Source organism: Nannobrachium achirus, assembly GCF_963921795.1.
Source record: "Nannobrachium achirus genome assembly, chromosome: 9".
In the NCBI taxonomy this organism is placed as follows: domain Eukaryota; kingdom Metazoa; phylum Chordata; class Actinopteri; order Myctophiformes; family Myctophidae; genus Nannobrachium; species Nannobrachium achirus.
This window is the reverse complement of record NC_137818.1, coordinates 60,969,190-60,983,048: the sequence shown is the minus strand read 5'-3', so window position 1 is coordinate 60,983,048 and position 13,859 is coordinate 60,969,190. Positions and strand designations below refer to the sequence as shown.

Genomic DNA, 13,859 nt, shown 5'->3' with positions numbered 1-13,859 from the left:
ACCTTTCTCTTAGCAAGTTACTAGCAGACGATTCCCGAGTAAGCCGGTCGATTTGACATATGGCGCGAGTGTGTGGTGCAAAAACTGTGGGAGGAGTAGCGTGCCAAACTTTGAGGCTACATACAGACAGACAGACAGACAGACAGACAGACACGGACACACACACGGCCACGTATAGGGAGCTTGTGTTCCACACAGCTCCAAAAAAAAAAAAGAAGGAAACATGCAGTAATCATGGTCTATAGGCTACTGCCTCCCCCTGTTTTTGGAGCATTTAAGTGGATTGGAACCTTTTATTATAGTAAAATGATGGTCCAAGTACTGGAAAGCAGACCTGTTCCTTCCTGACTCCCAAACACCTGTCTGTTGGTCCTCTGTTTAACCATTGTGTGCACCTGAAACCAAACAGATAAGTATGGAGTCTCATGTGAGATCTGGGACACACTTGATTCTATTCTATTCTACATTCCTTGGGCTAAAAACGGCCCCCACAAAACTATGGTTTAGTGATGAGTCATCTCTTTTCACAGTTGCTTGGTTGCCGTTTTTAGTCCAAGGATTGGATTCAGAATCATTTAAAAAAAAAAAAAAAACGTAGTTTGACACATTTTATAAGAAAAGTAATGTAGTGTTGTACTTGCACAACACTGATGTCTCTGAAACAGCTGAAAAAACACAACACATCACATCACATTGTTTCGACGTCTGTAGAACATTGAGAGATTTGAAGTCTCACAGGGATCTTTTCTTTTAAGTGATTAAAATGCCTCCGATTGATGCTGCATATTTGGCATCATAGATTCGTCCGACTGTGATCAATGTAAATTAAGTGTTAGCTATAATTATGTTGTTCGTTTGATTTGTTTACAAATTAGCTTTGCTAATAATATGTTGGATCCGCATTCTTTTTTTTTTTTTTCAGACAGAAACAAAAAGGTTCTCATCACACAAATCGTTGGCGGTCCTTCTGTAGGAACTCTGAAGACGACCTGGGGGTCACAGAAGAGGATCTGTGGAGAACCCATGCTTTATAGGTTTCTTCTCCCAAGTACTGGAAAATGAAAAGCATAGGTCTTCTCCCATTCTCAACATAAGACTGACACATTATGTCCATATATGGGCATTCCAAGTTATTAGCTTAATGTTGATGACATCAGGGATGTCCATATGTGGGCATAAAAGGGACAAGGACTGACACAGAGATCTCATTCTCCATATATGGCCATTTATTATTGAACAGCCTACATTTCCCCCATTGACTTGAATCGGGAAAATCCGAATGGTAAGACAGAATAAATTTGCAAGAGTGACTCAGACTTGCAATTTCCAATTGCATCTTTCTAGTTTCGCAGTTAACACCAGTTACCGAACGTGAGTTTCCTCAAGTTTTTTTTTCTTTCTTTTTTGATGATTTCATACTGCCAAACACAAGTTTCTCCATTGACTCCCATTCTAAAACGTGCAGTAAACATCCCATCTCTCTCTTTGTCCCTCCTTTTGGCCCGTCCACTATTAGCGCATGGGCAAATCGTTATCTTGGTTGCATGTATGACCCTATTTTTCCTTTTTTTACGCGTCGGATTATTGCGCCTTTCACAAACTTGTCATTGTGCACGCGTTATGGGCACGATGGACACGCTTTGACATCATCAAAAGGTAGGAAAATCATCTAAATATCCTGGCAGCGAGGGACAGTAGGCTATGTTTGATCCTGGCAGTTAGTAAGTTAAAGCTGGCTGCCAGTTCCCAGTCTTACGTCATCGTCGGTCATGGCTGCCAGTTCCCATCTGATGTCATGAGGGAGTTCTGACTGCTCCAGACCATGCTGAATAACTGCCAGCTTGCATAATGTCTTAAGACTAGGACTAAAGTCCAAGATGTACAGGTTATCATCGGTTAGTAAGTCTCCTTTATGTCCTCCATAGATGATGACACGATCTCCCACCATGCAACAGCAGCCCTCTATCCTCCAAAATGAGTCATCCACCTTGGGCTTAACCTCCTTCCAGGAGAAGGTCTCTGGACTGAATTTCCACATATTATCATTTATGGTCCACTTGTCATTCTCATTCCAGGGCTTACCACCAAATATGTACAGCTCTCCATTGTAGGCAAAGGCTGAATGAAACACACGTCCTTTTGGAAGAAACTGTGAAGAAGAAGGAGTGCTGAGCCAGCAGTTGGTTTCTGTGTCAAACACTCTGATGTTGTTGTAGAAGTCCTCCCGAACCCTTGCTCTGCCAAATACAAACATCTTTGTCCCGATGATGGTGGCAGAGTGACCTGCTGAGGCACGAGGCAGAGGGCCTCTGGTGTTAACTAAAGACCAGACCATTGAGGTGGTGTCCAGTTTGTAGATGTCATTAGTGCATGCAGGCAGCTGGTTAAATCCTCCATAGACATACATGACTTTCCCCAAGACACAGGCTGAGTGCCACCACCTCGCCTCTGGAACGGTCCCAGAAACCTCAGCATTGAGCCATCTGTGGGCGTCGACATCAAATGCATAAAGAATGTTGTTGCAAAGCTCACCTTCCATACCTTTTCCACCCCATATGTAGACAACATCTCCAATCAGCACACCAGTGTGGCGCCTGCGCATGCAGGGAACCTCAAGAGGACGTTCTTCTCCTGTAGTCGTCACTGGAGGCAACTTCATCCATCTCAGAGACACTGTGTTGAAGACGTACACATAAAGCTGATCTTCTTGAAGTTTCCCACCTTCCGTAAAGCAACCTCCAAAGGTGTACACTTTGTGTCCCACTGCTATAGCAACATGATTATAGCCATTATATGGGGATACTCGGAGATTCACTGTACAGGCCAACATTTGACAATCCAAAGAAAAACCAAACACAAAGAGTCTTATTGTGTGTGCGCTACAGTTTATATATACAGTGTATGACATCATTCATCTATGACATCACTACTATTGAAGTCAGTAGCATCATATCTTAGAATCTCTGTATTTGGTTAACGTTTCAACCCAAATATGGAGCCGAAAAAGTGTGCTTCCATTGTAAAATATAAGTTATAAAGATAAATATTAAAGGAAATGAATTTATTTTAATGTTTTGCCTTTAATTGGACACTCCCCCACAGTTCTTTTAAGAAGGATACAGCTTCCATTAGTGTGGCTGCCTAGAGGGCAACACATTAGCTGAAGCAGCTCGCTGTCCCCCTCACGTATCTCTTCAATCTCTCCCTGAGGACGGGGAGGGTACCACAACTTTGGAAGTCCTCCTGCATTGTCCCGGTGCCTAAGAAGACCCGTCCCTCGGTCCTCAATGATTACAGACCAGTTGCCCTGACATCACAAGTCATGAAGGCCTTTGAACGGCTGGTACTGAACCAATTGAGACCGGCGGTCAGTGAACACCTGGACCCCCTTCAGTTTGCCTACCAGGCTGACATTGGGGTTGACGATGCCATCACCTACATGCTCCACAAGGCATTCACCCACTTGGAAGATCTGGGCTGCACGGTCAGAATCATGTTTTTTGACTTCTCCAGTGCTTTCAACACTATCCAACCTCCTCTGCTGGCAGAGAAGCTTGCGCTGATGGGGGTGGACAAGGGCTTGGTGGCATGGATCACAGACTACCTTTCAGGCAGACCACAGTACGTGAGGCTGCAGAGTTGTCGGTCTGATGTGCTGGTGAGCAATACGGGTGCCCCCCAGGGCACTGTGCTCTCACCTTTCCTGTTCACTCTCTACACATCGGACTTCCGCTTCAACTCCAAGACCTGTCACCTGCAGAAGTTCTCAGACGACACTGTCAGCCAGATCTCGGGTGACAACACGGCTGAGCATGATGGTGTGGTTAAGGACTTTGTGCAGTGGAGTGAGGCCAACCACCTCAGGCTCAACGCGAGCAAGACCAAGGAGATGGTGGTGGACTTCCGCACTTCCAAGAGAGTCCCCCCGGTGCCAAGCACCATTAATGGAGAGGTGGTGGAGTTTGTGGACAACTACAAATTCCTAGGAGTGCACCTGAACAGTTCACTGGACTGGTCGAACAACGCGGAGGCGATTCACAGCAAGGGGAAAAGCAGGTTGTTCTTCCTGAGAAGACTGAGATCGTTTGGCGTGTGCAATAGGATGCTACAGATGTTCTACCAGTCTGTCATGGCAAGTGTCCTCTTTTTTGGAATAACCTGCTGGGGTGGCAACAACAGAGCGGGCGACACCTTTAACCTAAATAGACTGGTGAGGAAAGCGGGCTCTGTTGTTGGGTCCTCTCTGCAGGGGGTGGAGGAAGTTGCCAAGGTGCGAACGGCTAGGAAGTTGGACTCCATCTTGAACAACTCCTCCCACCCCCTCCATCTTGAGATCTTCAGTTACTGGAGTAAGAGAGGAAATGACCGTTTTGTCTACCCAGGGCGGAGATGCGAGAGACTAGGAAAGTCTTTTGTACCGGCTGCTCTCAAGCTGTACAACGAGACACACAACGGTCGATTGACAAGGACTACCTTCCTAACGTAGGACGATGGTAGCCTTTTTTTTTCCTTACTGGAACTATATCTGCACTGACTTTGACCTCTAAGGACCTTCCAGGGAGGGTGTTTTTTTTGTGCGTCTTGCCACATCACCCTTTCTTGTTTATTTTTATTCTTTTTTTGCTAGTTGTTTTTATCGCTCTGACCTTTGGACACTGCACTATTAGGTTGTGTTAGTAGTTTTTCTTTTTAGTATTTCTGCTTGTGTTTGACATGATGTAGAGATACTTGTTGCACTAACTAGCATTGACTGTATGGTCACTTTGATTTGGGCACTGTATTATTTTTTGATAGTCGTGCTTTAAGACACTTTATGTATATATATTATTCGTTCCCTTTCCTGTTGTACCTTGCTCTTACTGTACTTACTGTACTCTGTACTCTGTTCTTGTTTTTTCCTTTTATCTTTTTCATACTTCTCTGTAACTTTGTAAATAACCCTATACTGCTGTGCTGCCTCTGGGCAACAAATTTTCCCCCTTGGGATAATAAAGGTATCTATCTATCTATCTATCTATCTATCTACATTATAGTTCTAGAGTAGCTTTATTTTTATTCTAGATAAACAATCCAGAATATACATATTAAATACATATTAAAGGGGCGGCATAGCTCAGGGGTAGAGAAATCGTTATTAGAGCACGAAGGGTTCCCGAAGTGTTCCCAGTTCGAATCCGGGCTCCCCCTGAGTTAATGTCGAAGGGTCCTTGGGCAAGACTCTGAACCCCTAATTGCTCCCGGTGAGTAGGTTGCATGGTTTCCTCCGCCACCGGTGTATGAATGTGAGCGTGAATGGGTGAATGTAATGCACAATCTATGTAAAGCGCTTTGGATAAAAAGCGCTATATAAATGCACCATTTACCATTGAGTTCGATGGGGGATGGTGCTAGCGTGAGGATTGGTCTAGCTTCACATGACAATTTGACTATCCAGACAACATACTCTGTAGGCAACCACACTTGCAATTTCCCAGAATCACATTCTTTCTAGTTAGTGTGGTTTCCAGTAGGGCAACCACACTATTGTTCTAGTCCAGAACAAACATAGCGTGAATATAGCCAATCAGGAAGCAGCAAAATTATTACAGTCAACATAGCCAATCAGAAAGGAGCATTCTTGGTGACGTCACCATTATATAGAGGAGTGGAATCCAATTCATTCCCTATGGAAGCCACATTGTTTTTGGCATCTTGCAAACCTCTTGGCTTAAGGACAGCCTTAAGCTAAGCAAGAGGCAAGGCAAGGGTAAGTTGTAGGCGAACTGCCGCGAAGCTGCCAAGCTGTAAGTAGTAGGATCTGTGATGAGACAGAAGGGTGGGGTTAAACTGCCGACCAATAGGACAGAAGGGCCGTGCTGAGATTCCCACTGGGCGGGGCTTCACTTGTAGTCTACGATGCACTACAGCAGCAGAGCCTCTGTCTGCACTGACACCAAGGCTCCAAGTTCAGAGATGATTTGAAGTAAATTAAAGTAAAGTATGTTATTGGAACATGCTTAAACATTCGACAATTAAGGTCTAATATTCCAAATATGTCTTTACATGTCAGTCATAGTGAAACTACACAGATGCGATTGATTTAATGCGCTACTTTTAATAAAATTAGAGCCTATATACTTTTGCACAGTGGTGGAAAAAATACACAAATTCATTACTTACCTATCTATACTGCTATATATAAATACTTTGATACAAGTAAAAGTCCGTAATTCAAAATGTACTTGAGTTTAAGTATGAAAGTGTTGGCATCAATCATTTACGTAAAAGTACATGTTTGAAAATAGCAGATATACAAGCACACAACGCAACGCAATGCAACGCTTTTTTGAGCTTGTAGATCCAATTTGGTGTGTCACAAGACTCACAAACAAGCAGCAATACTCTTTGTTCGCCCGACAACAACTCCAAAAGAACTACACAGCCAAAATCCACATCCAGATGCATTTTGACGCGTGTTTTTTGTTTGGTTTTGTTTTTTGAGACAGAAAAAGGCTCCCGTCACACAAAGCTTTGGCAGTCCTTCTGTAGTGACTCCAAAGACGACCTGAGGGTCACGGAAGAGGATCTGTTGAGAACCCATGCATTATAGGTTTAGTCTCCCAGGTACTGGACAATGAAAATAATAGGTCTTCTCCCATTCTCAACATGAGACTGACAGTATGTCCATATATGGGCATTCCAAGATATGGGCTTAATATTGATGACATCAGGGATGTCCATATATGGGCATAAAAGGGACAATGACTGACTCAAGATCTCCATATATGGCAATTCATTTATTAGTGAATACATTTCCCCATTGACTTGAATGGGGAAAATTTAAGACGGAATTCATTTGCCAGAGTGACTCGAGTCACGGCAACCACACTTGCAATTTCCAAATGCATCTTTCTAGTTTAACAACATAATAACCAGCACAGATAGACAAAGAGACATTCATGGATTTATATTTAAAAGTAACTTTTATTTCCCCCCCCTGGACCCAGGGTATGGCAGCTGGGTCCAAGTATGGACCCTGGGGGGAACCCGGTCAACGGAGTGTATAGCTTTTAAGTGGTTAATTATGCTCATAGACCACTGGCCCTCAGAGGGCCATCATTTGTACGACGGTGGATAGGAATATAGTAAAACATATGCTGTTTCCTGAATATCTCATGAATGTTTCATTTGGTTAATATGTTATTGATGAGGCTGTTGACAGGCTCGTCGTTGCCATTGGGTGGCAGGTGGTAGGGGGTCGTTAACTGGGGGCCCCCGTTTTCACACCCGCAAAGACGCAACGTTTCACAGGATTCAGGGACGTGCAGAGAATGTTAGAGAGGCAGGGGCTGATATTTCTAAAAGGGCCTTTTGGTGGAAATATCGAAAATAGCAGACCTCCAAGCTCACACTGCGATGCGTTGTGAGCTTGGAGGTTGGCTATTTTCGGTGCTTGATACCACACTGAAGCATAATCAAGTCAATACTGGAGATGTGGTGTAATGGCGTGGATTACTACAATTCATGGATTTCGAGGGCAATTAGCCAGTATCTATGCCCCTCCCCTAAAAGCTTTTGTCCAATGCTAGCTTAGCAACCGGCAGCTTGCCAAGGCTGTTGCCAAGGCAAACCTTGGCAAGCAGGAAGTTATTCTAAGCTAGCATTGGACAAAAGCTTTTTGGGAGGGGCATAGCTACTTGCTAATTCTTTCAACATAAGATGCTCCGTTCAAGTTCAGGAAAGTTTGGACAAGCAAATTCTCTTGAACGCTGCCTTCAGATATGGCATGGAAAGAGGGGGCATTTTCATTTCTTTCACCACAGTAAAAAAACTGCATTCATGGTCCGGAGAGGGCACTTTTTTACAGACGGATAAAAGGGCAGGGTATGTGTGCACGTGTCTACCGGTATGTGTGCACGTGTCTGACAGGATTTAGTGGAACCTTGAATTCTCCGTCATCCCTCTGTGAATGTGTTTATTATCACACACAACACGATCTTCTCCATCTTGCACGGAACCACAGAGGACCTTTCACGGTGACGGGTGTTTCTCCAAGGGGTACCTAGCCGTAATTGCACTCTTGTTTCCCTCAAACGTGTTTTCTTTCAGCGGTGTGTTGGTCAGCTCCAGGGACGTGCTGGCCATTGGGAAAAGCGGGACAACTCCCGAACGTCCGGTTCATTCCCGGCCGGTCCAGGCCGGCCATAAGGAAATAAAATAAAATAAAATGTCGGCCTTCATTCCATTTTGGGAGCTGGGCGGCCAACAAAGTAAATCGTCACTGTCGGGCAGAAACCTTGTATCTCCAAGTTTCACATTTGTAATTTTTTTCACAAAGCAAAGCCCTGCATTGCACAAAAGTAGTGAAAACAGCAGATCTACAAGCACACAACGCCTCGCACCTGTTTTCACTAGTTTAAATCATTTTTAAAATGATAAATACAAAACAAACGGTTTTGGACATACAAAACTTTCCACCCGACAACAACGAAATATAACTCATGTAATTGGCCCACTGGCTTGTCACTTGTCGTGATCTGAAATGGCAGATCTTTGAGTAGCAGCAGCGCTACAGAGAGATATCTCTCTCTATAGCGCACAATGAGGGCCTCTGCAACTCTTTTTCCCGGGCTGAATCAGGGGCCCAGCACGTCCCTGCCCTCGAACGTGTTTTCTTTCAGCGGTGTGTTCGTTAGCTCGGCTCGTTGACCGCAAGAGTTATTTTTGCCCCGCACGTCCCGTCCGTTGATATATGATGTGACCTTCTCTCCCCAGGTACGACCCGACAGCCCAGAGACGGGGAGATCTCGGGGGTGGACTACAACTTCGTCTCCGTCGAAGAGTTCTTCTCTTTGGAGGAGTCGGGGGCGCTGCTGGAGAGCGGCAAGTTCAAAGGTGAAGGAGCCGCTGACGTCGTTGTTCACGTCGTCGTTGTCGGGTGGAAACCTTGTATGTCCAAAACCGTTAGTTTTGCATTTTTCATGTTATAAATGATTTAAACTAGTGAAAACAGCGGATCTACAAGAACACAACGCCTCGTACCGTGAGCCGTTGTGTGCTTGTAGATCTGCTGTTTTCACTACTTTTGTGCCACAGCCTTGTATGGTGAAGCACAGCTTTACTTTGCGAAAAAAAAAATTACAAATTTGAAACTTGGAGATACAAGGTTTCTGCCCGACAGTGACGATATGCTGCTGTTATTCTAGGCTGGCATACAGTAAAATCACTTAGAGTGCAGTAGCCCTGTAGCATCAATCATCTACTGTTTCCTTTTTACATTTGCACATTAGAACATTTTGTACTGTTTATATGATATATCAAAACCCTCTGAGAAGGTTTGATCAGTTTTATAATCAATATTCAATACATTTGATTTATAAGCACTTTTCAGAAAATGATCAGTTAATAAACAGATCATCAGGGACGGAGCTTACCTCCATGTCTCTGTGTCTCCACGATTGAAATAACCGATTGTCTACTTATTCATTAAGTTCCACAAATTGGCCTCAACGCATATAGAATTCTACTCTCTTTATTTGCATAATGGCCTTTTCCTTTGTTTCTCCGTTATTGATTAATGAGGCAAGCGTATGCTAATCAGTTCTCTGTAGGCCGCATGCTAAACTTAGCCATTAGTGATCCACTTCCCCCATTCACCTGACATATGCATGAGCGCCGGACGCTGGTACTACTGGTACTACTGGTACTACTGGTACAACTGGTACTACTGATACTACTGGTACTACTGGTACTACTGTTACTACTGGTACTACTGGTACAACTGGTACAACTGGTACAACTGGTACTACTGATACTACTGGTACTACTGGTACTACTGGTACTACTGATACTACTGGTACTACTGGTACTACTGGTACTACTGGTACTACTGATACTACTGGTACTACTGATACTACTGGTACTACTGGTACTACTGCATGGTACCTCTGGTACCTCTGGTACCACTGGTACCACTGGTACCACTGGTACTACTGGTACTACTGGTACTACTGATACTACTGGTACTACTGGTATTACTGGTACTACTGGTACTACTGATACTACTGGTACTACTGGTACTACTGGTACTACTGATACTACTGGTACTACTGGTACTACTGATACTACTGGTACTACTGGTACTACTGGTACTACTGATACTACTGATACTACTGGTACTACTGGTACAACTGGTACTACTGGTACTATTGATACTACTGGTACTACTGATACTACTGATACTACTGACACTACTGGTACTACTGGTACTACTGATACTACTGGTACTACTGATACTACTGACACTACTGGTACTACTGGTACTACTGATACTACTGGTACTACTGACACTACTGGTACTATTGATACTACTGATACTACTGGTACTACTGATACTACTGGTACTACTGGTACTACTGGTACTACTGGTACTACTGGTACTACTGATACTACTGGTACTACTGATACTACTGGTACTACTGGTTATTAGGGCTGCGAATCTTTTGGTATCCCACAAGGGGTGTAACGATACTTTTCAATGGCGATTCGATACATATCACGATATATGGTTGATGATACGATACATGGACGATATTGGTTCATTCATGGTGATACGATACGATTCAATTCAATGATTTAAAATCGATATAGTAACTATTTAGCAACGAAATTAAATCTGTGTGAAAGGTGTGGATATTGCAGGTTTTTAAGGGAAACATGTATTGTTATGGATATAAATAAGTAAACACAGTGATTATCTGCCAAATATATGGACATTGTATATTGACAAACCTGCACCTTGACATGAACCCAGAGATTACACACATTTATCGATAGACCAGTGTAGCTATATGGAAGGGAAAAGTAATTAAACCCCTCTTTTTAATTTTTTCTTCTTAAAAATGCTAAATACAATGCACAAGTAGGAAGTATCGATACAATCGATTCTTAGCACTGCCGATTCGATACGATACAAAATCAAACGATACGATTCGATTTTAGCTGTTTTTTTTTAAGTTAAAAACAATATTTCGATGCAGTTACTATATCGTTACTAGGGGTGTAACGATACATTTTAATAGCGATTCGATACATATAACGATACATGGTTGACGATACGATACATGGACGATATTGGTTCATTCATGGCGATACGATACGATTCGGTTTAATTATTTAAAATCGATATAGTAACTATTTAGCAAAGAAATAAAATCTCTGTGAAAGGTGTAGATAGTGCAGGTTTTTAAGGGAAACATGTATTATTATGGATATAAATAAGTAAACACAGTGATTATCTGCCAAATACATGGACATTGTATATTGACAAACCTGCACCTTGACATGAACCCAGAGATTACACACATTTATTTATCGATAGACCAGTATAGCTATATGGAAAGGAAAAGTAATTAAACCCCACCTTTTAATTTTTTCTTCTTAAAAATGCTAAATATGCCCAAGTAGGTAGTATCGATACAATCGATTCTTTGCACTGCCGATTCGATACGATACGATACAAAATAAAACGATACGATTCGATTTTAGCTGTTTTCATTTCAATATACTTCGATATTTCGATACAGTTACTATATCGTTACACCCCTAGTAGTAGGCTATCGTATGCATGCATGGCCTGGTTAATCATGGAGGAACTTTGTAATGACGAAACCAACGCAAAGGTGTGAAAAGCCATAAAACCGTGTGAACGCGCGAGGGCAGAAATATGCAGACGTGTTCTCTTCTTCAGATTTATACATCTGCACAATCTCCTGGTCTCGGTTTTACACTGTACGTCTCAATTATTGCGGCGATGGCCACATTACGCATGAGTCGGTGGGGCCATTAATGCACGGCCGTGAATATTTATAGCTTCTGCACCGGCTGCAAAGATGGGATCTCTCTGGTTTGGGATAATTGCATCTCTGACGTGCCTATTGAAAGGCATGAATGCTGTAGCATTCTGTAACAAGTTTGTTAAGCACCTCGTCGAATAGACGAGGGGTTCACGACTGGAGTTGCTAATGGACTGTTAACACGGTCTATTGTTCTCAAGTACCCACAACAAAGCAGTAGTGTGCGTTTAACAGCGAGAGATCGGCTCGAGGGCAGCTTTCCTACAGATAGAAACAATGCTGGTCAATATGTTATACAGAATAAAATAAAACTCCCTTTCAGTCACTCACTGGCGTCGCGGAACACCAGTGAATGGTCCACGGCAGTGTTGTTTTTGACAGCAAATTTTGATTTAGTTTTAGTCATAGTCTTTTGAATAAAATGTCATTTAGTTTTAGTCATAATTTAGTCACCTGAAAAGTATTTGTTTTAGTCTAATTTTAGTCGACTAAATATCATAAGATTTTAGGCGACTAAATCTACAGTTGATTTAGTCAACTGAATTGTATTTTGGCAGGCCTTGATGGCATCGTAATGACTGATTTTACACTTGGTTGCGTGCTGGAAATAGCCGATCTACAAGCTCACTGCGACGCGATGTGAGCTTGTAGATCTGCTATTTTCAGAGAGCAACCAAACATAAAATGACTGTCTTCTCCACTAGTCCCTCCCTAACGTTTTAGTCTAGTTTTTATTTTGCTGACGAAATTGTCAATATATTTAGTCTTAGTCATCATAGTTTAGTTTTTATTTACTTTTCGTCAGTGAAAAAAAACATAGTCGACAAACATTTTTCGTCATAGTTTTAGTCGACGAAATCAACACTGGTCCACGGACCGCAGGTTTGAGACCCCTGGTAAAGGGTATCCCCCATCTAGCTGACTCCTCCCCCATCCTGGGTTTTGACTCCTGCCTCTGATTAAAAGCCTCCCACAGATTAGCCATCCATAATTCATAAGATTTTAATGGGCGCAATAAATGTCACCCTCACCTTGCCTCGCATGTGACAGTGACAGACGCACGGCTCGGGTGGAAGCAATCAGGAGAATCATCAGCGGAAAGTATAGCTAAACGCCGGGCAGAGAAAAGAAAAACTGCACTACTAAGTGATGTTCGGCCGGTAACCTGGTTGTAATGTGTCCCTTCAAACCCTGATCTCCACGAGAGAGAGAGAGACGGACATTAATTGGATTAGTTGCTCAGCCGGCGGAGCAGATGGAGAGAATACACAGTATTTTTTACTGATCCCGGGGGAGTGTACAATAATGCACATACACTAGATCCTCCTGCTACAGCAGAATGCACAGGACCGCCCATCGGGAATGAGCTTCTTTACGTTCAAAAAAACCTTTTATCTCGTGACCTCATTTCTGATGTGGGATCATGTGGCATACAACGCACCGCGGAGATTGTGTTGCTGTTGTTTATTGAAAACATTTAGATTCATGATAATGGACAGCTTCACACTACTACGCGCGGCGCGTGACTTTCATGTATTACCTGAATGATGCACTGCAGCATCGGTTCCCTTTAGGAATTAATGTGACAACGGCGGTAGGGATGGGACGATATGCGATACTATCGTTAATCGTGATAAAAAAACACTCACGATAATCGTATCGTGGAGATTTAATTTATCGTGATATCGTCATGCGTCCGGGATCAATTCACCTTTTATTTGCCGAGCTGCATATCCGGCACCACTTAAATCCTCTATTGGTAAAAGGTACTTATAATATACGATTATACATACGTACTTGATACAGTCTTTTTTCCCCCACTCTCTATCAAACGTCTTTGCCAAAAAATAGCCGATCTACAAGCTCACAACGCGCCGCTTTGCGACGCGTTGTGAGCTTGTATATCTGCTATTTGTTGGCATATGTTCCGCCCCCAGGATAATGGATTTTGATTATCGCGATAACATCGCAAACCGCGACTTCTTTTGTCACAACAATCGTGACGATATGACATTTCCATATCGT

At 42.9% G+C, this 13,859-nt stretch overlaps 2 protein-coding genes across 2 annotated transcripts in view; one reads left to right on the top strand and one right to left on the bottom strand.

Moving 5' to 3' along the window:
- Positions 1-13,859, top strand: part of magixb (MAGI family member, X-linked b) — a gene marked incomplete at both ends in the record, with an annotated part of 157,562 nt that overhangs the window by 74,119 nt on the left and 69,584 nt on the right. Inside the window, one exon of the mRNA XM_080732953.1 lies at positions 8,755-8,874. Coding sequence (XP_080589079.1) covers positions 8,755-8,874 — 120 coding nt within the window. The remainder of the gene's footprint in view (positions 1-8,754; positions 8,875-13,859) is intronic.
- Positions 944-3,249, bottom strand: LOC308291780 (kelch domain-containing protein 3-like; the record flags this gene model as incomplete). Its single annotated transcript, XM_080733913.1, has 3 exons — positions 944-989; positions 2,058-2,721; positions 3,225-3,249. The coding sequence occupies 3 exons, from the start codon at positions 3,247-3,249 to the stop codon at positions 944-946; spliced, it is 735 nt and encodes a 244-aa protein (XP_080590039.1).